Raw genomic sequence first — 21,952 nt, 5'->3', positions numbered from 1 at the left:
ACTGCCATTCACACAACTCTTATACACAGACAACCACATTTTCTCAGCCACTCTGTCAAGCCCTGCAAATACATTCAAACAAACACACATTGCCTCACCCATCCAGTATCCAGCAGTTTCAGTGATAAAAGGTACACGTTTATTTGAGCTGCAGATTACATGTTTAATATGACATATCACGTCATTAGTCTGCAGAAGAAATACAACAATAACTAGCCATGATAAATTACTAGAACCATTACTGCCTTTGAGAGAGTAATCACCTACAGAGGCAGTGAAAGGAGAGGAGAGCTGAGAGAACAGATTATTTTCTTATTGTCTGTAAAAAAGATAGAGCTCCAACTTACTTGTGTGCAGGGTTGTCTTTGGCATATTTATGACTTGAGGTCTTCAGGTCACACTCCTGCCTCCAAGAGAGCCTTGGATAAAGTTATTTATTGTATTTATTCAATTTCTCTGCCACAGACTGGGGATTTTCTTTGCGCAATGCCACATTATTTTAATAAAATGTGACCTCTGGTACGTAGACCCTTCTGATCACACCCCACCATTTGAGAAAATAGGAAAGGGTGGAGAATAATATCGGAGTGACATGAAGTTTTCAGAAACCCGGGCTGAAAAAAAACCGCTCCAGGCTGTTTATAATCAGGGCTTCTGGTGGAGGAGGCGATAAGCCAGGGATGTCACTGCGTTCTGAGAAAACGTAAGGGCTTTGATCCCTGTCAGACGTACTGTGCAGCTTTCAGCCACATACTGACGCAGACGCAGACGCAGTGGGGTTTTCAAAGTGCACAACTTTCACTCCGAAAAAGTTGTGCAGAAAATGTTTTACTTTCATCATGTAATTACATTTATGCTTCCCTAGAGAGGCCAGAAAAGGCTAGGGGCGCAGCCCCTTAGCCCTTGAACACCAGCCGCCACTGGTCTATATATACAACCGTGATGTCATAGACGGCTCTAATGACGCTGACGCCGCCACATGGAGCCGGACGAGGCACTTGGATCCGAACTACGCCTCCCGAGGGCGCGCGCAGGGTACTGCTCAGCAGAAAAATTCCGGATTCTAAGCTGGCGCCAGGAAATTCTAAGGTAAGGAATCTGCAGATAGAAGTCCCTATCAGATGCATTTTATTATCATCAGGTTTTTCCGCCAGAAGACACAAGTGTGCCAGCCCCAGCAATGGGAATAATTGCTAGTGTAAAATATCAGTGTGAAGAAGACAGCAGTCTAGTTTGTCACAATGGGAGGCCACAGCCAAGCCAAATGCAGGAAGTCTGCTCCTCCCCCATGACATCTGTCACACTTGTCATGGGCACATAGCTTGTATTTACACAGTTTGGATGGGGTATAATATGTCTGATGGAGAAAACTGAGTCAGACTGCATGTGCCCTCCCATTCCCCATCAGAAAAAGATTTACCCAAAGCCGCCTCCCAACGAGCCTTGGCATGCTGCAAACCCAGCAGCATCTCAGACTGTGCAGAAGCATAAAGGCGGGAGAGAAGATGTTACATGGAGGGTGCCATAAGAAGGAATGTAATTATCTTACATTCAGAAAGTACTGCTGGGAATTCTGGATAAGGATCTCAGAGTCTCACCCTGATATGAAAAAAAGTGAACAGAGCTAGTAAGTCCAACGGTTCACTAGTATCTGAGGTTAGTCTCTCACAGAATTGCCCATCAAGGAAAAGGCCACACATTTCTATTACACCCCAGCGTAATACTCTGAGCAGCTACTCTTTCCGGTAGTATACAGTATAGTGGGGACTCAGTGACCCCCTGTTTGGGGGAGTACAGGGTCTGATGGCCAAGATTAATTGGATCCAGGTCTGCTGTGTGCATGCTACTGTATCAATTCTGCTGCAAGATTGTTGAGGGGTCTGTCCAATCATGGCCAAAACAGGAGTAGTGTGTACTTGATTGTATTCAAGGGCATAGTGTGCTAGATAAGGAGGGGGCTTGAGCCAGTGGTGGGCAAAAGAGGCTTGTGCACAAAGACAAGAGAGCTCAAAATGAGGGGCTGCAAGGCCTCCCTGATCATAAGGCAGAGTTAGAGTTTCCCAGCAGAATTTAGGCTGACCCCACTGCCCAAGCAGGGCATACCATAAAGGTGAACAAAGTGTGAAAAAAGTGACAAGGTGCAGGAATTACTATATTCATAAAGAGATAGAGTAGCAGTGGAAGTATGACCATTTTCATTACTGCTATGTGCCCCATTAAGTAAAGAGGACATTTATTCCACTCTCAGAATTGGTCCTCCAACGCAGATATCATTACTCAGTCATTCTCACTCAAGACATCCGGTTTGCTAGCACTAATCCGGATACCCAACTATTTGAGGGAGTCAGCCAACCATCACAAAGGCAGCGAGAGTGGGTGAGTAGTAGTAGCCAGGATGAGGGGAAAGATAAGATGTGGTCCAACCGACCGCTATATCAGACACCACCTGAAAAAGTGTGAATTCCTGTATTACTCAGTCAATGTTCACTCCCGGGCTTTTCAAATTAAGGGTAATGTCATCCGCGCAAAGCAATAATACAATATTAATGTTGCGAAAAAGCTAGGCACCTATGCAGTTACAATTAGGTCAGTATTATAACTGGTGAATTTCAGTGTTTCTTTGTTTGGTTTTTAAACATTAGCTTTTACCTTATTTTAACATCAAACTAGAACACTTCAACCTTTGTTTTTCTCACAGAAAATATATATATCGGATCGGCTGAATTGACAAATCATAGCAGCAGCCATTTTAGGACTCAGGTTCTTGTCCTTGTAAAAAGATTTAAAAAAACAAACAAAAAAAATATAGGAAGAGCAGGGTATGGATCCATAAATAGGCCCCCTGGAGTGGGCCAGAGACCGAAGGGGAGAGAGTTGGGCTTTAAGATATTCTCTCAATCAAAACCACGATCCCAAAAACTAGCCTTTGTTGTCTGACTGTTTTCTTGAGCATTTTCCTAGGAGGTGCGTTATAAGTGGAGGGGACATATTCAGATGTTGATCTACAAGAGTGTTCTGGGTCGGAACAAACACTCTCTAGCGCTTTTCTATACACTCTTGAGGAACCTTCAGCTACATCTCCAACTGAAGCAATATCTTTTGATTTTGATTTCTGAAGCTGTAGAAATGGTCTACCCTCACTGCCTTTGGGGGGTTTTGTAGAAAAAGTGTGGCATATATTACAGTCCTTAGCCTTGTGGTCTGGTGGTGAGCAATAAATACAATTCTTGTCAAGATCTTCTGAGTGAAGCCTATTCTTGCCACAGGTTTGAAAATACCTTGCTTCATAGTAATGGTCTTTTCAGTGACAATCTGAGTTTTTCACAAGAAAAAATATGGAAACACCTGAATTGGGAAAAAAAACAACTTATCTGAAGAAGACTGAGCAGAACTAAGGGGAACTCCCTTCACACACAATATGTAAAAACCTTCTTTAACAGACTATGGAAGCCTTTCAGACACATCCCAGAAACTAATGTCAGCAACAAGGTAACTGAATTTACTGTTGTCACTTAACCAATATGCCCCATGAGATAAAGAGCTCTTCAAATTAGTAACTTCCACTAAGACTCTTAATACAGACCACAGCACAAGACAGTAAAATGGCTCACTCCAAATAGAAACACACAAAAAGAAAAATCAAGAGATAGACTGCCAATGGAGAAATACACCTGACCAGGAAAAAAACATGATACACAGGCAGGGTTAGCCTATCAGTACTTACAGTGTATGTCTGCATACCAATGAGACAGGTACTTAGGGCCTGATTACAACTTTGGCAGTTGGAATGAGTCGACCGCCAAAGCTGCAGGGAGGAAACTGCAGTCATACCGGCAGTATCACCCCCCTCCTCCCCCCAGTCGTAATACAATGTTTCCACCAGGCTGACCCACAGAAACATAATATTATGATGTTTCCACCGGTCAATCTGGAGGAAATAGTGACACAGCATCGGCTACCTTAATGGAGCCAAGGCCACTGCATTGAGCCGTGGCACAACAGCACCCTTGGAATGCGCAGCAGACCGTGCGCATTCAGAGAGTGCTGGCAGGTGGGCCCCCAGCACGGCTTTTCCACCAGCCTTTTCATGGCGGGGACCCCGAAAGGCTGGCTGAAAGAGGACTTGTGATCAGAAGGGTGGTGCTGAACTCAGCACTGCTGTGGTTGACCATGACTCTGTCAGCCGCCACCCCGTTGGGATGCATGATGGCGGTGTTTCCATGGCAGTCTGACCATCACGGTCGTAATCTGGCAGTCAGACCCGCACGGGTGCTGCAGTTCGACCGCCACCGCAGGTTTCGCGGTCCTCGGACTGCCAAACTCTTAATAGGGCCCGTAATTTCAGCAGAACGTGTGCAGGCAAATTACCCCATTTCTTATTTTTCCCCTCGCAAAGGTGAAGCAGAAGATGAGCAGTTGTTCTGCTCTGATGCCATGCTCAGAATTTTCAAAGGCTTGCACTTGGTGATGTCTGTAGCATATTAGATGGCAAGAATTTCCAGATTCACTTACATGCAAACCTTTGTTGTTATGGGACAAGATGGATGAAGCTAACACTAGTAATGGCTTAGAAAAGTTAAAAAAAATATATATTTCCGATCCCAAAAGCTTAATTTTTCATTGAAAAATTAGCAATTTTGTACCATGAACCTCCAAAGTATGGTATCTCATCCAATACATTTCAATAAAAAGTAATACCTTAATTAGAAGTGCGACATTACCTATCATGTTCAGCATCCTCATCTTCATGTTTCAGAGCTTTGCTGATCAACATTCTGGATGCAGAAGACACAAAAAAGGGCAGGATATGATTTTAAAGAAACACAATGACTTTGGCCAAACATCACAACATTTTACAATCTGGTGTGTATACAATTTGCTTTGCAGATAATGTATTTGTTTCTCACTTCTGTATCAACATTTATACCACTGTTCTAGGATTAACAGGGCCAACTTTATACCACAATATCTGTTCAAATACATATTGCACATCTAAACAGGCTTTAAAAGATATTTAATAATTCTGTATTTTCAATTTTCAAAAATGCTCGACCCCGCCTGCACATTGTTTAGAAAATCTGGTATTATTATAAGATCTTTCAAACAATTCCAAGATTTTGATAACATAGTAAAATTAAAATTCTTCTATTCTCCGCTAAATAAAAACTTCACAACCATTTCGTTATTTAGTGTCAGTTTATTATTGGTGGATAGTTATTTCTGAAGTTCATCATTCATATATTCAAAACATTAAATACATTTAATCACCTGTAACAATATAAGTTTTTGGGAACCCCAGAGAGCCGGGCAGGAAGATGGCGGCGTAATCACTAAGCCCCACCTTTTCAACACTTAAACAGCAGCAGTTCTGCTGCGTATGTTCATCTGTGCCTCCCATGAGGCTGTGCAACAGGCAGACTTACCCCTGGACACACAGCATGCCGCAATCCCGGCTGGGCACTGGTGATTGCTTGCTGGTTGGCAGCGTGCTCCCTGTGATGAAGTCAGGCAACAAGCTGGAAGCGCACCAGGAGGCCCCGCAGCCTGGGGCTGATCGTGCACGGGGAGAGCCACGACTGGTGGTGCCACCCCACAGCTCTTTGTGCTGCTGGCCTCATGGGCCCTGAGAACAGCCCTTACTTATCGAGCTGGAGAGTGCTGACACTGAGGTGTAGTTTCTTCGACCACCAATTCTAGCTCCATGTCTGTGAGTGGACGACCTGGTTGTGGCTTACAGGAGCCCATAGCTAAAGTCATGGTGGCCGTAATGTGTGGCCCTAGAAGGACGGACCCAGCCCCAGCTGACAGTGCAGTACTTTGAGAGTGGGATGGCTCTCCATTATACACTGGTGGTGGCTTCACTCAGTAAGGGTGTGTATACGAGGCCTGAAGAGGACGGGGCCCCAACATCTCTCTGCAGCATTGTAACATGGTCTACCTGCAGGAGACCCAATCCCCCTTTGCTTCCAAATGGGCAAAGCACTGTTACTTTTCTTATTCTATACACTCACAAGGTGTTGTAATACTTATTAAAAAGAAACACTTCATTTTATGTTCCAGGTGGTTCTCACTGACGCAGGTGGGTTAATCATGGTGGTGGCAGGAGTAGTGAATACCCAACCACTGGTGGTAGTGAATATATACACCCCAACTCCGATGACCCCACTTTCTTCAACAACGTAATGTTGAAATGTGGGGGTACAGAGATTTGCCCATGATGGTGTGGGGGGGCGATTGTGACTATTTCAGATGAGGTAATCAGGTTATCAGGAGCCCAAAGGGACACCATCAAAGCATCTAGGACTCTCCAACAGAAAATGCAGATGCATGGGTTGGTAGACATATGGGGAGCATTTAACCACTAAGTTTGACTGTACATACTACTCTTTTGTTCACAACTCACATTGGCATGTGGCTGAGCTCTCGTTCTGTGAAGACTTTGGTTCGGGATTCCAACATTTACCCCAGAACACTGTCAGATCTCTCCCTAATAACATTTGAGCTTGAAGAACTGTCACTTGGTGTGCGTTTGGTCAGTTGGTGATTTGGAACTCACAATTCACAGTGTATGCTGCCACTGGGGGAACCCCATATGAACCCCCAAGCAAAGTCAACCCCACGGGCCCGGAGGAGCTAGACAGCTGAGCTGTACCTAGACATGCTCTAAGGCACTGGAAATCAGACCAGCAAGTTTACAGCCTGCCTCAACACTTTCCAGGGAAAAGCCTGTTAATATGCTGCACTACTGCTGCCAGAATGAATGACTGGTCCCAAGATGGACATTCTTGGTTTGAACCAGCCCTACTAGGTAGGAACGTGCTGTTCCTCTTCCATTTTGTCTCACAGCCTGAGTTCTAGGGCGACCCGCTGCCCATCCACCCAGATAGGGAAGGAAAAGTAAAATCTCCAAGGATGCATGCAGGACATATTGAAATATGGAGACTGTTGTTCAGATGGCTACATGTTGCCAACTAATACTCTAGTTAGAGAGAGAAGATGGATGCAAAAGTTTAGTGGTTAGCCGGTGTGACACGACAGCCTCAAATACCCAACAGAAACATATGGGGGTCACTTTGTGTACCAGTAGGGCAAAACATGATTGTGAATTAACAAGTCCTGTATGGCTGTTGGCCCTTTGTGAGTAGTGAGAGGCTTACAGGAAGCAATTCAAGGAAAACACATTACTATGATAATCCCGGCCCACTGATATACCTCTGTAAAACAATTGTTGTCCAGAGATTTTCATTTTTGAATTCTGTTTTTGGATTATTAGAGAAGTAATTCAGTTTGGGTAGACACTGCTGATCCGTGTCGAATTTTTCTGGTAGACATTTTTTAAAACAGCAGATGTGTTGCAGTGATGATGTAATATTTCAGGAACCATGAGACCTATATACTTCATTTTGGTGTCAAAACATAGGTTTTGGGGGCCAAGTAGACTTATAGAGACAGAAAAGAGCAACCCTTCTGACATTTTCCAAAATGGTGGCTATAAAAGAGGAAGAAGAAACATATATAGAAATGAAACAAATATTAAATGTTTTTAATCCTTTTATGTATACACCAAACAATGTTTATGATCTGAATATGAAAAAATAATGTTTATCACACCTGTTTTAGACACATTTTCATAGTTCACTTGATTAATTACACAAGATATTTTTCTTTAAGGTCACATTCTTATTCTGTCTCAGCAAATCCTTTAAGGAACGTCACAGGTTCAGCAGTTAGAGCTCCAAGGTTTATTCCAATTTTGCTCAGTGTCATAATCCATGAGAATATGTGCCTTGATAAGAACACTGGGAATCTCTGGGTCATGTTTCTTGTACAGAATATAAAGTGGAATTAAGTGTCTTTTCTAGCCTGTTCCATAACAAATCCATAACTCTGACAATCCTTTACCTAAGAACATTGCAACAAATCCAAGTAGCACAATAACATCTGTGTAAAATGACTCGATTGGAACGATTTCGAACAGCCCACTCAACATGTGGCACAACACAAAGGTCAGCTTCCTCCAACTTGCTGTTAAGTTCTTTAACAATATGGCCTGTACATTTTGAGTACAGCTCTGCATGCATCAACATCTCATTGACAATCATTCCACTTGCAATAATTTGAAATGCAGTGTTCACTGAAGCTTCAGCAATGTTTTGGAGAGTTAACATCTCCAAGTTCATCTTGTTTGATGTTGATGACCAGAATTTATCAAGTTTCACAGGTATAGGTGTTGAATTTTTGATGCAGGCAAGGTCAATTGTTCCCCTTGTAGATACTCATTTGATTCTCTCACATTATTTGACAGATAGTTCAAGATAACTGTCAAAGACAATGTGCAGGTCTTGCAAGGTGCACAGTGACTCTGATATCTGTAGAACAGTCTGACGGATCTCTCCAAAGTTTTGCATTGACGAAATCTTGACCCATCACAATTGTGACATATAGGCCACAACAACAGCAGTTTTCACTGAAAACACCTTTTTTTGAACTGAAATTCTTCAGGTGATTTTTTTTTTTTTAAGGTCTGGTACGAGTGTGTGCTTCACTGGTTTGGTTGCAGCATCTCCATTAAATAATGCGTTTGTTGGAACATCATGCGACAGAATGTCCTTGATAAATACATCCCTTTCTTTTGCTAAGCCAATCACTCAATGTGCTTGCAAAAGTTATTTTTTGTAACCTGTTTTGTAGTGGCTGGCTGGACGAAACTCTTGCTATGGCAATTAAAGCGTGGAAGGTTAGCTTTAGTGATTATGTCAAATAGTTTTTTCTCTTTCAATACAAATCTTTCTTGCTTCAGTTCAGCGTATAGTTTTGATTCCTTTTCCAGGACATCTAGTAGACGTGTCATTATATCGTTATCCACATACTGTTCGATCATGAAATTGTGTAGTCGCACAGGCTCAGTAATTTCAAAGGGGTTTCCTTGCTGCTGCATGAAATGAAGAAGGCTGTCACCATGTTTATTAAAAAGTTCCCCTCTCTTTCCCACACGTTCGTGGTGAGGAACAGTTTCACGATGGTCCATTAATTTTGAATCTGTTATTTCTCTGAAAACATTGCACATAGAAAGGACTTCATGGTAAGCTAGCTGCCAGTGAGCAACATATTCACTTTTAAGTGTCTGACCAACAATTCCCTTGGAGCTTTTCTGTGATCTCTAGATCGTCTGATCCAGTTTCATACCTGGAACCACAGTATTGAACTTTCACTCTCTGTCTTTCACCACAAAATGTCTTTCGATGAATTTTCTGTAGGGGTATAGTTTTTCCACTTCTAGCTTTTGACTCTTTCCAAATACAAGGACCTATATCTCAGGTAGTTTATGCAATGAAATTCGTGAAACACAGTAATCAGTGACTCCACAGTCTTCACGTGCAGCTCCCAATCAAAACATTATGACATAAGTTAAGCATTCTCCATGACTACATTCAAAATTTATCAAAAGAACAAACAATCCTAGCCAGGAATGTGTATATATACAAAAGGTAAATAGTCTCACCTAAAAATTACTACCAAGTCAACCTAACCATGAGAGTAGGAATAAAAACAACAACCGCGCTAGAAAGTTGGTTTAATTTTATAACACGGTAAACAGATATAAATATATCAATCCCCAACCAAATTGTGTTCAATCTCCATCACCAACTTATATAAGTTTATATATTTTTGTGTAAAATTGTAATAAGCGCATTTATAAAGCGGCAGCCATGCTGGTAAAACTTTGCCAGTATACGACACAGATAAACATAATGCTTATCACAGTCTAAGCAGAACCGCTGTTATCAACATATAGCGTAGTTGGACATGTTATACAGAATTTCAGAAAAACTAAGGAGATATGTTAATTTTCTTAAACTTAACTGCCACAAATCAAAAATTTATCTTTCCTAAGAATAACAAACGCACACCTCGTACATCAAACAGGGAAGTTCATCTGAGCATATTAACTTGCGGCGACTGAGAAGCAAAATCTTCTCATGTGTAAACTCCCAGCTTGGGGGCGTGGCCAAGATGGTGGCCGGAGCGGACACTTGAATAAAGAGCTCCGCTCACGGCCCACCTTTTGCTCAATTATCCTGGTCCCTGGTGGGCATATCGATAAGGAGGCTTCTCCCCCCTGCCCGGGGGTAGCTCCGAGGAATTTGGACCCGCAGAAGCTGGTCCCGCGTTGGCCCGTCGAGGGAAACGTGGTGGGACACGGTCGGCGCCCCGGACCGGATGACAAACTGGCCTAGCCGAGGTGGGTGCGGCACACACAAGGCATCGGGGCGGTCCCGTTGGACTCCCCGTGAATCTATTGTGAGGCCGGGGCTGAGACGCCCGTGTGGCAGCGCGACGGAGCCGGGAGCCATCTATCTGGGGCGCGGCTTTTGGACCAACCTGGCCGCGGCCTGGCTGTGCGGCCCGTGAGCCGGGGGACGCGTGGAGGACGGGCGCAGCCCCTGGGCGGCTTTCCCTGCGCATCTGCGGGGTGCGGGTCTGGTGCCCCCCACTGGATTGAACTTTGGGCGCGCTAGCACCAGGATCGGGCGCTGGCCCGCCAGAGCTGACCGCCCCTTGCCTGGGGCTGAAGACAGCGAGCCCTCACCTGCGGGGGACCCGGGCCCCGGGTGGCCCACTGGGGCGCTCCTCCTGCCGCGGGACGACGCAGGCTCTCTCCCTGGGCCCCCTCCGGATGCAACATCTAGGGGGTCGCGGCCTGATTTTGGGAGGACGACTATCAGTGCTTCACACATTGAGTCTGGCAATTGTAATTTATGGTGTGCTTCGTTAAATACTTCTGTTAATGGGTGTAATAAGAGGGAAGCATGGGACTTGTAGTATTCTATCGGTAGACCGTCTGAGCCAGGTGTTTTATTGCATGCTATTTGTGATAATGCCAGGCGCAACTCTTCAATAGTAACTGGGCTGTCTAGGATGGCGGTATTGTCAAGGATAAGTTGATTTTGGGGGACCAGGCTTAGTGTGTTGATAATATATTGCACTGGAGGTGGTGGAGGAGGCGTATATAGGGTCTGGTAATATGTGGAGAAGGCATCATTTATGCCTGCTTGGGTATTAACGATTGTGTCAGGATTTAGGCGTATTGCGCCAATGGGTATTGGTTGTGATGGTTGCCGAGTCAACCAAGCTAATAATCTGCCAGATCTATCGCCTTCGGCGTGTTGTCTTGCCCTGTAGTGTCTATAATCGTGTTTACTCAGCCTGTTATCCGTCTCCTTGTGAGAAGCCCTAAGCAGATGTAGTGCTGCTAATGCGGGCACGCTGTTAACATTTGCATTTTCTGCGTTGCAGAGCTTTATTTCTAAGTCTTATAATTCCTTAATGAGTGTCTTTCTGACCCCCACTGTAGCCGATAAGCACTGACCCCTTATCACCACTTTATGAGCGTCCCATTCTATAGCCCGGGAAGAGGTTGTATTTTTGTTTGATAGAAAATAATCGGTTAAGCTTTTGGAGAGGTCTTTTTGAAAAGGAGGATCTAGGAGTGCTTCTGGTTGCAAGCGCCATGTTGGTATCCGAGTTTGTATGTGTCCCCATGTCAATGTTAGGCATAATGGGTTGTGATCTGATATTGTGCGTGCTAAATATTCGGATAAGCATATTTTGTAATTGACAGTAGTGGATACAAAGAATAAATCTATCCTAGTGTGTAATTTATGGACTGGGGAGAAGTAAGAGTACTCGCGCTGAGTGGGGTGATGCACCCTCCATATATCACTTAGTCCATTATTTGATGCCCACTGTGCCAGGGATTCTGAAGCACGGTTGGCAGGGGCTGCATTGAGAGGAGGGAATGAGCGATCCATGTGTGTGTCTAGGACGCTATTAAAGTCTCCTCCCCATATGCTTTCCAATGTAGGATCGCTGAAGTTGCCAGTAGTGAGCGTGGATAAGAAGTCGCGCTGGTTAGAATTTGGGAAGTATAGTGCAACCAGGACTAATGGGGACCCGTCTAGGGTACCTTCCAGTATTACATATCTGCCGTTTGGGTCACATTGCGTGCAGGAGGACGTGAACGGGACATTTGGTGCTATCCAGATTGCTACTCCACGAGCAAAGGATGAGGTAGTGGTAGCGTGTAATTGCCCCTTCCATTTTGGACGTGTGGTGTCTAGGATAGTTTTGGTGAAATGGGTCTCCTGTAGGAATGCTATGTGTATTTGATGCCTTATGAGAAAGGCGTGAACCTTTTGACGTTTCCAAGGATTTGCCATACCCTTAACATTCCAAGTGAGTGTTTTGTATTTTAGGGTTCCCTGGTGTCTATGAGTAGCCATCATGGTTTTGTGTGTATTATATAAACGGGGCTGTTCTTATCTGACGACCCGGTGTTGGCATTATTATGGGACTCAGTCGCTGTAGCTGGTCGGCAGGCGAGAAATAAGCTGTGAGCAGTGTTTTTGTTGCTGCTATCGGCGGCCCATATGTGTTCGCTGCTGTTTTTATATTTGGCCCTTCTATTATAACTCCATGCTCCTAATAAAAAGGTGCGCGCTGAAACAACATGTAACAAATGAACAGTTAACATATAAAAAACAATACCGGAAAAATCCGGTGTAGGGTAATTGTCCATATGGAGCAGGGGGGGTCAGTTGGCATTGGTGCAAAGATAATGTTTTACCCTGCCCGGGTTCCTTATGTTTGAAGAGGCGAAGTGTGTCGGCTGGGGGACGCCCATGGACTGCTAGACCACCTGTAGGAACTTCGAAAAGGCTGCGATGCTGTTTTTGGACTTCAAGTGTTCTAGGCTAATCATTCTTCAGATGTCGTCTGCTGTGCGTGGTGTGAGGAGAGGGCCGCATATGGAGTCAGCTGAGTCGGAGTGTAAGACTAGTTCCTGTTCGATATCCGTTTGCGAGGGTGAGGCGGCGGAGGTAGCATTGACAAAGCTGGATGTTGTTCGGAGGAGACGAGAGCGCTCGGATTCCACCTGCTCAGGTGAGGGTCTGGTTCCCTGTCTCCTACGTTGCTTACGGTGTCTCGTGGAGAGAGATCTGTTGTCAATTTGAGTGCTTGCATCCGACGGGTCAGCTAGGCCTTTGGCGTGTAGCCAGGTCCAGGCATCTTCCGGGGTGGTGAAGAAGAAGGAGCGAGATTCATCCTGTACTCGAAGTCTGGCTGGGAACATCAGTGCATATTTGATATCATGTCTGCGAAGGCATGCCTTAACACTGTAGAAGGAGTTGCGTTTTTTTTGCACTTCTGCCGTGAAATCCGGATAAGCTGTTATCGTGGCGTTTTCGTAGCACACTGGGCTTGATTTGCGGAATAGTTGGAGGATGAGGTCTCTGTCACGATAATTAAGGAGCCTTATTATAAGAGGGCGTGGTTGCGAACCTGGTGCTGGGGGTCTGCCTGGAATTCTGTGTGCTCTTTCTACTGAGAAGAACTTCGGGATATTGTTCTTAAGGATTGTAGCTATAAGCCATTGTTCGATAAACAGTTCTGCACTTAAGCCCTCAGCACGTTCCGGAAAACCGACCAGGCGAATGTTGTTGCGCCGAGACCTGCCTTCTGCATCCTCTGTTCTGCGCTTTAAGAAGTCAACTTCTGTTGATAGTTGCGATAACTGTAATTGCAGGTCTTCCATAGCGCCTGGTAGGGGCGCCGTGTGAGTTCGGATACTCTATCAGCTAAAGCGTGTTGATCGGTGCGGAGGATATTGAGGTCCTCTGTTATAGAGCCTATTTTGGCTTCCAAGGTGGACTTCGTGTCTAGGATGGCTTGCAGGATTTTTTCGAATTGTGAAGTGTGTGATTGTAAAGTTAGTTCCAGCTTCTGTAATGTAGTTTGCGCACTGGCGTGGACTTCCGGATGGGGAGTGGTAGTATGATCCATTTTAGTGGAAGATGCACGAGTGGTTTTTGGCTTCATCATTTGAGAGTTGGAGCCGTGGCTATGTATTTAGTGTTACTATCGGGGCCACAGCGGCACAAGCTTGTCAAATCAAGTATTGTGGCAAGCCGGGGGACCGAGGTACGCGGTCAGTGGTTGAGCGACAAGGGAACAATTGTAGGTGTTGACCAGCTGCTTGAGGAGGGTGCAGTTGAGGGAGTCGGCCAGGTTCGGATACAGCGTTGTGGAAGAGGCGTAGATATGGCATTCCTATATCGGATGGAAGCGTTGTTTGTGCTGACTGTATAGGATTATTACAAAGAAGTATTTAACACGTTACGGGACTGCGAGCCAGCGAGTTTCACTGGGAAGCACCACTTATATTTTGGTTTGCGCTACTAGTGTTCCAAAGGATGTGCCCACAGTTTGTACTGAACTTACTGCATCTTGCTTTTGCCTATTGCATTGACTTTGGCAGCACACGCATGTTTGGTGACCTAAGCGGGCGCAGTGAGACTTGAGGTAGTATACATGTTTAACTGTTACCAGTCATTGCCCCCTATATGCGTCACATTCAAGGGGGATAATTGTGCAGTTTGGTTTGTTTTGCCGTCTGAAATAATGTTGCTGAGCCTCAATCGTTTAAGCTACGCAAGATCCTAGGCAACCAAAATGGCGGCTGTCGATTCTGCGGGTGCACAATTATGCCTTCGTTTTCCACACCACAGGCCGCCTCCTGTGCTGCCGATAGCGACTGAATTAAACTACAGCTGGCATCAATATTCGGCATAGCTTTGCATCAGATCGCGAGTGTTTGTTGGGTGATCCCAAGATTTTTGGCTGCACTAATATGCGCGCGCTCCAGCGCTGCGCTACTCTGGATGAAGACGCCTGCGGGAGGGCTCGGCCGGCCCTGTGCACGCCGAGCGGCCCCAACGGTGATCAGAGGGCCGCCCCGGCGCACACGACGGGGACGCAGCGGAAAGCCCTTACCTTTGTCTAACGGTGGCCGAATCCCAGTGTCCGTTCCGGCGAGCGCAGCTCCCGAACGGCTGGGCTAGGCGGCCCACGGGTCAGGCGCCGATCACGGCGGTGCGCTTTCTTTGCCCCTTAGCTCCGGAAATGGAGCAGCTCCGAGAGCGCTGGTTTAAACGGTGGTGCCGCTGGATGGGGTTCCCCAGAGCGGCTTCCTCGCCCTGCCCCAGGGGGGGCTAGATGTTTAATAGCAGGATAATTGTTAGGGCTGGGCGACGGAGCTGCGGTTTATGCTGCTGCTCCGAACGCCATCTTGGCCATGCCCCTCCATTTATCGTACATAAGCTCTCCGTCTTGCTCCGCCCGGGCCCGCTGGTGACCTCACTCAACCAGGCCCCCCTCGGCGACGCGGGAAGCGCCATGGTCAAACCAAAACACCCCAAATTGGGGACCTCCGTGGATGGGGATCCCCCCCACCTTCTGCAGGTCACTCAGGCACGCAATCTGCAACACTGCTCCAACTGAGCGAAACACTATGTACACTCTCTCTGAAGTTCGATAAAATCATGCAGGCAATAATGGAAACTGAAACCTCGCTGGAAGGGAAAATCGATGCTGTGGCACTGGAAGTCTCGCTGCTTCGAGCTGACCACCGCAAGCTAACAGATAGAGTGCATAACACAGAACTGTCGCTAAAAACTGTTCAACCAGAGGTGGCAGACATGAAAAACAATATCCAACAAATGGAAACTAAACTGGCGCAGTTGCAGCGTAGGGCCGAGGAAGCAGAAGGTCGCTCAAGACGCAACAACATCAGATTTGTTGGCATCCCGGAACGCTTCGAACTACCCAAAGCTGAGGAATTCATTTAAACTTGGCTGAAAGACATAATGAAAATACAAGACGCCACTAAAAGCCCCAATGATAGAGAGAGCCCACAGAATCCCGGGCAGGCCCCCGCGGCCCGGAGCACCACCTCAGCCTCTGATAGCCCGGTTTCTTAATCATAGGGATAGAGATTCTGTCCTTCAACACTTTAGAACCTCTAACCCAATCAGCTTGGAAAACAGTAATGTATCTGCCTATCCGGACTACACGTTGGAAGTGCAACGCAAAAGAGCAACATTCGTCAAAATCAAACAACTCTTGCGGGAACATAGTATCACCTACTCTCTTATGTTTCCAGCTCGCCTGCGTATAATCATCAAAGAGAAAACGCTCATGTTTCCTACCCTGGAGGACGCATGGACATGGATCCATGCTAAAGGTCTGGTCAGCTCGCCAACGGAAAAGGCAACAACCGAAGAATGGATCACCCCCAGCGCCAGAAGAACAAAAAAAAACAAAGCAACATCGCGTCCAACAAAATCACAAATAGAAGCTGATCAAGCGCAAATTCTAAGGGAAACCAGCACATTCACCCGATCACAAACTGACACCCGGAGCGAGACAGACATTACCAACAGTGGATCCCCTGGAAGGGAATCCAGTGCATCCTTCTCCCCCTTCTGGCTGGCCCCGATCTCACCCAGCGCTCGGCGGAAGAACTCTAGGGCCCCAGTACGCGCACAGTCTGCGCCCTCACTGTGAGCTGTGTGGGTGGGTGCGTGGCCCCCCTTTCCCCTGTAGGAGCACAGGGAAGTCTGCAAATGCCCCGGTACGGGGCCCGAGCGTCTGCCACCTCATCAGAGCTTCACTGGACTACTAATGAAGAAGCGACCACAACCAGGACCACACAGGGACAGAACTATCCTGGAGATGGGCCTCTTGATGCCCGGCTCCCATCAACCCACGCTCCCCACCACCCTAACTATACCCCTATGGAACCTAGGGCCAGATGTAGCAACTTTGCAAATTGCGACGTCTGCGAGTCGCTATGGGGTCGCAAAGACCCACCTCATTAATATTAATGAGGTGGGTCGCAAATTGCGGCCCCATAGCGACTATGGGCACTCAGGGATATGGATGCCTGCTGTAGTCAGCAGACCTCCATGTCCGTGACTGCTTTTAAATAAAGCAGTTTTTTTTTTCAAGTGTAGCCCGTTTTCCTTAAAGGAAAACGAGCTGCACTTAAAAAAAAAAAAAACGAAACCTTTTGTTTCGGAATTTTTTCAGGGCAGGTAGTGGTTCTTTGGACCACTACCTGCCCTGAAAAAATAATTTGGGGTCCAGTCACAAAGAGGAAGGGGTCCCATGGGGACCCCTTCCCGTTTGCGAGTGGGTTACCATAACTGCGACTCCATTTGCGACCGCGTACGGTCGCAAATGGAGTTGCATACCACTCCGACTCACAAATAGGAAGGGAACACACCTTCCTATTTGCGACTCTGAAATGCATTTTGCGAGTCGGTCCCGACTCGCAAAATGCATTTCTGCATAGCAAACTCAGGTTTGCGACTCGCAAACGGCGATTTTCGCTGTTTGCGACTCGCAAACCGTTTGCTACATCTGGCCCCTAATCTCCCAGACAGCAGTTTAGGCACCGGTTGTGCAACTTTGTTTATTCTCGGGCTTTACCCGAAATATCCTTTTATTCATTATTTCTTCCCTCTCCTTCATCCTTATCCCATCTTTGCATTATCTTTTTTCGGGTCCGGGGGGGCTGGCGGGCGGGTGCGCGGTGGGCTTGGGCGAAGGGCGCGCGTATCAGACTAGCGGCGATTAGCAGACGCACCTGGGGTTGGGATCCCGGGATCACAACGGTTGGCGCTTTATAACTCAATCCAACACAATGAATAAGTAACCAATATACAATATAATGACCTGGAATGTAAAGGGAATGGCGGGAATAAGAAAGTGCAATAGGATACATGCACATTTAAAATGACACCATTTCCACATAGCCATTCTCCAAGAAACGCACATCACCTCTGGAGATATCCCATGGCTAGAAAGGAGGTGGGCGGGACAGATCTATGGTTCTGGAAACTCATCATTCGCCAGGGGGGTCTTGATCTGGATAGCCCCAGGGGTCCCCTAGGTGGTACAATGCAGCGTAACCGACAGTGATGGCAGGTATATACACTTAATAGGCCACTTAGACGGGGAATTAATAGTGATTAATGGACTGTATGCTCCGAATGTTGGACAGAGTGAATTCCTACAAAGAACGATCTCTCAAATGACCTACCCTCAACATGCATCTGGGGCGGGGACATGAACTGTGTTCCACAAACAGACATGGACAGATCACACACCCCCATAGCTAAAAACTTGCAGATGCTACGCCTATGGATATCAGACCGCCGCCTGACAGACATTTTGTGACACCTACACCCTCGGGATCAGGAATACTCCTATTACTCCCCGGTACATCTCCTCCACACCCGCATAGACCTTATTCTTACCTCACAGGATATTACTCATAGTATAACAGGCCCCAAATATACTGCCAGGGTAATCTCGGATCATTCCCCACTTATCGCCCACATCAGATGGGGTAGACCGCGCGCTTGCATCCCAACCTGGCGCCTTCAGACCCAATTACTACAGGACCCTCCATTTAAAGCAGAGATAGCCACACACATTTCTTCTTACTTCTCCCAAAATGAGGGGACAACGAGCTCCAGAGCAAACGAATGGGACGCACACAAGGCAGTCATAAGAGGAGCATGCACTTCAGCGACAGTTGGAGTACGCCAAACACTAGTACGCGAGCTTTGCAATCTAGAAAGGGAAGTTCACTCCTTCGAGTGTAACTTCGCTAGGGGCACAATCACACAAATAGAGCTTACTAGAAAGCGTTCGCAATGGAACGACGTTGACAAACGACTAGGACTGTTTGATTATCGCCACCACATGGTTCGAACTCATGCGGAAGGTGATAGATCGGGTAAACTACTGTCATGGCTCACACACAACGAACGCCGGAACTCCCCCATAGGAGCCATACGTCTCGATACAGGATTAATTGTAAACACCCAAGCTGATATCAACATAGCCTTTAGGGAGTATTACAGCACACTTTATAAAGCTCCCCACCCCCCCCGCAGAAACACTATTGCACGAGTTTTTCAATGATATTAGGTTAAACTGCCTAACCGCCACGCAGGCAGCGGACCTAGATAGACCGATAGATATTACGGAAATACAACAGGCTCTACAACAACTTTCACAAGGCAAGGCACCCGGCAGCTATGGACTACCTACTGAATATTACAGCATGTTCCCGACTCAAACACTAACTCCATATCTTGCAATGTTATCTTAGGCCCTAAAACGCGGCCAGCTACCTAACACAAGCCGGGAAGCACTGATAGCGGTACTGCCTAAAACGGAACAAGACCCAATTGATGTACGCTCATACAGGCCTCTATCGTTATTGAACACAGACTGCAAACTACTCGGTAAACTCTTAGCCAACCGCTTACTCCCATGTATGTCAGACTTGGTCCACCGAGATCAGTCCGGCTTTATACCTGGTCGTAGCACCTTCAGCAACATTCGGAATTTATTGCGCCTAATGGCAAACTCCCCAGAGGGCGATTATTGCCAAGTAGCAGTATCATTAGACATAGAAAAAGCATTTGACCCGCTAGGGTGGCCCTTTCTGATGGAAACACTCCATCGCATGGGCTTCGGATGGATATACATTAACTGGGTAAAGGTGCTTTACACTAATCCGCCACGCTCTAACTGGCAATAAAACGCTACAGTACTCCCCCAGGATCCCACTACTGGCCAACCCGAAACTTGCCGATATAGCTGCCAAGGTGGGCCTGGGTGGATGGTACGACAAGGGAATACGCACAATCGGCGACATATATAATGAAGGACGCCTCCTAACCTTTAAGGCTCTATCTGACAAATACAATTTGGGGCAAGGAAGCTTCATAGCATTCGGAGCAGTGCGACAGGTACTATGTTCCCGCTGGAATTGCGGAAGCTCTGAACCAAATGTCTCCCCCATGCTGCATGACTTGCTAGGAAGCATAGCCGACCCAATAAATGTATCAAGAGCATACACAATCCTAACCACCCACCTGGAACATAAACAAGAACAAGCAAAACATAGATGGGATAGCGTGCTGTCAGAGCCCCTATCACAGCCCGCATGGAGTCAGGCTATAAAAATGATAAGAGGTATCACGCAACCTGCGTTTCCGTTACACCCAGTTTAATTATTTGCACCAAACATACCTGTTACCTCCCCGTATAACGCGCATGTTCCCTCAATCGATGCAGACATGCCCCAGATGCGTAACCTCCGAGGCCACCTTCTTTCACATGACCTGGGACCGCCCCCCAATCTGAAATGTATGGTGCAACATAATAACATTGCTGGCCGAATGGACAGCCGTTACACTGTCCCCTACCCCGGAATTATGCTTACTGGGAATAGGCCCGTGTCTCAAAAACCGGAAACAAACACTCAGATGCATAGCCCTAGCGCTGGTGTTGTACAGATGCCTCATAGCTATGCACTGGAAAGCTCCGGTCGCTCCGTGTATTGATCAATGGCGCGCTGAACTGCTGCGCTGGGCCAAGGCCGAGGCGCAGACTTTGCAGCTTCTCTTAGACAAAGGGATCCCCGGTCAAAGGCCTTGACACTTGGAATTCCTTCGTAACAACTATAGAAAGCAAGGATGACTAGCGACCGCCCTGAATATTCTCCCAAACAACAACGCCCGTGTGAAAGTGACGACTAATACTTCTAAATAATCAAACTTCACCACAAACACTACATAGTATTCCAACATACTCAAGGGAAAACTATCACATGTGGGAGCCTACTCACAACACAAGCAAATAAACATGCAAAAAAAAAAAAAAAGGGGGGAAAGAAAAAAAAAAAAAGGGGGGGGGGGGGTACCCAGCGACTGCACTAGCGATGCACTAACTAAATGAGGGTGTACACAACAGTAACACCTGCCTCCTAGAGAGTCCTGCGACCTCGACCGATCTTGCCCGCTTGAGGATTCCCCACCCCCTGCCCCTAACCGCCTGTGGACAAGATCCCCCAGGGGACCTCGACCTGCCCCAAGATTGCACGGCAAACTTCACGGCCGGTGCTCGGGGAGAGCAATAGAATATTGGGGGTGGGGGGTGGGGGGGGGGCGGCCCTTTGTCCTCATGCCCTCCCCTCCCTGTCCTCCCTCCTCCCCGTGCGCGCCCGGTGGGCCCCCAGTTCCCCCCTTTCACTGTATTCCCCTTCTATATCCCCTTATTTGTAGATCTTTTTTTTTTTACTTTACAGGGTATATTCAATTAATGCTTTGCCCGGGCCCTACCCCTCCGCCCCGGCGTGCGCCCGCGCGGGAGCTCTTGTGTTTGTGGTGGTGGGGGGTGCACCAGCTCTGGAATGGTAAATGTGGCCGCCAAGAGCGGAGTAGAGTGTTTACCCCTTGTACCGCATTATAATCACTTGTATCTTTCTTTTGTGTTTATTTGTTGTGTGATATAACAATCAAAATATATTTTGTTTTAAAAATGTGTAAACTCCCAGCTTTTATAATCGCTCTTAATCGCCGTCACCTGTATGCGTTTTTTCTAAACATGTCACAGTACATTCGAATTTGGCAGACATCTTAGAAAGTCCAAATCATCATCTGATATCATTCTCTGAATATTCAGGGTCCAAATTTATCCAATGTGCCAACACCTCTGGAAAAAAAAAAATCTAAACCTAAAAATAAAGTGATAGCCAGAAACATTAAATAGTGTTCATTTATACAGACGATCAGCCCATCATTGTTTTGGTAAGTGTTGCATTTCGTGGCAGCCATATTGAATTCCTTATGTTCACCGATTGAAATGAAAGTGTCAACGGATGTTATATATATCACACTTCTCTTCATACATCTATAAACATTACGCTAAATCATGTTTAGCAAATATCGGATCACAATAAAACTATTTAGAATGTTTTATGCGCAATAAGTATTTGCGGCGGCCATACTTGAACAGGTTTTCTCCCAGTATATATGTTAATGGCGGCCATGTTCAAATATGTTCAATTAGGGCAAATATTAGAATTTATGATATTAACCCAGTCAAGTCAAATAGGAAACACCGAGAGAGAAGATATTTATATGTCAAAATCGACCTATATATGAAATATATATGAAAAACATGTGATCAGAATCTATCACCATCAACCTTGTGAAATACTATTTCATTCTGATCAAATATCATA

The 21,952-nt window shown here is 46.3% G+C and overlaps 1 protein-coding gene across 2 annotated transcripts in view; it reads right to left on the bottom strand.

The window, feature by feature from the left end:
- HOMER1 (homer scaffold protein 1) overlaps nucleotides 1–21,952 on the bottom strand; it is a 720,670-nt gene that overhangs the window by 177,644 nt on the left and 521,074 nt on the right. For both annotated transcript variants that reach the window (XM_069223247.1, XM_069223237.1), the window contains exon 6: nucleotides 4,722–4,775. In XM_069223247.1, coding sequence (XP_069079348.1) covers nucleotides 4,722–4,775 — 54 coding nt within the window. The remainder of the gene's footprint in view (nucleotides 1–4,721; nucleotides 4,776–21,952) is intronic.

This window comes from Pleurodeles waltl, chromosome 1_1 (genome assembly GCF_031143425.1).
Source record: "Pleurodeles waltl isolate 20211129_DDA chromosome 1_1, aPleWal1.hap1.20221129, whole genome shotgun sequence".
NCBI classification, from domain to species: Eukaryota; Metazoa; Chordata; class Amphibia; order Caudata; family Salamandridae; genus Pleurodeles; species Pleurodeles waltl.
The sequence above is the reverse complement of the archived record's forward strand: the minus strand, read 5'-3'. Positions and strand labels throughout refer to the sequence as shown.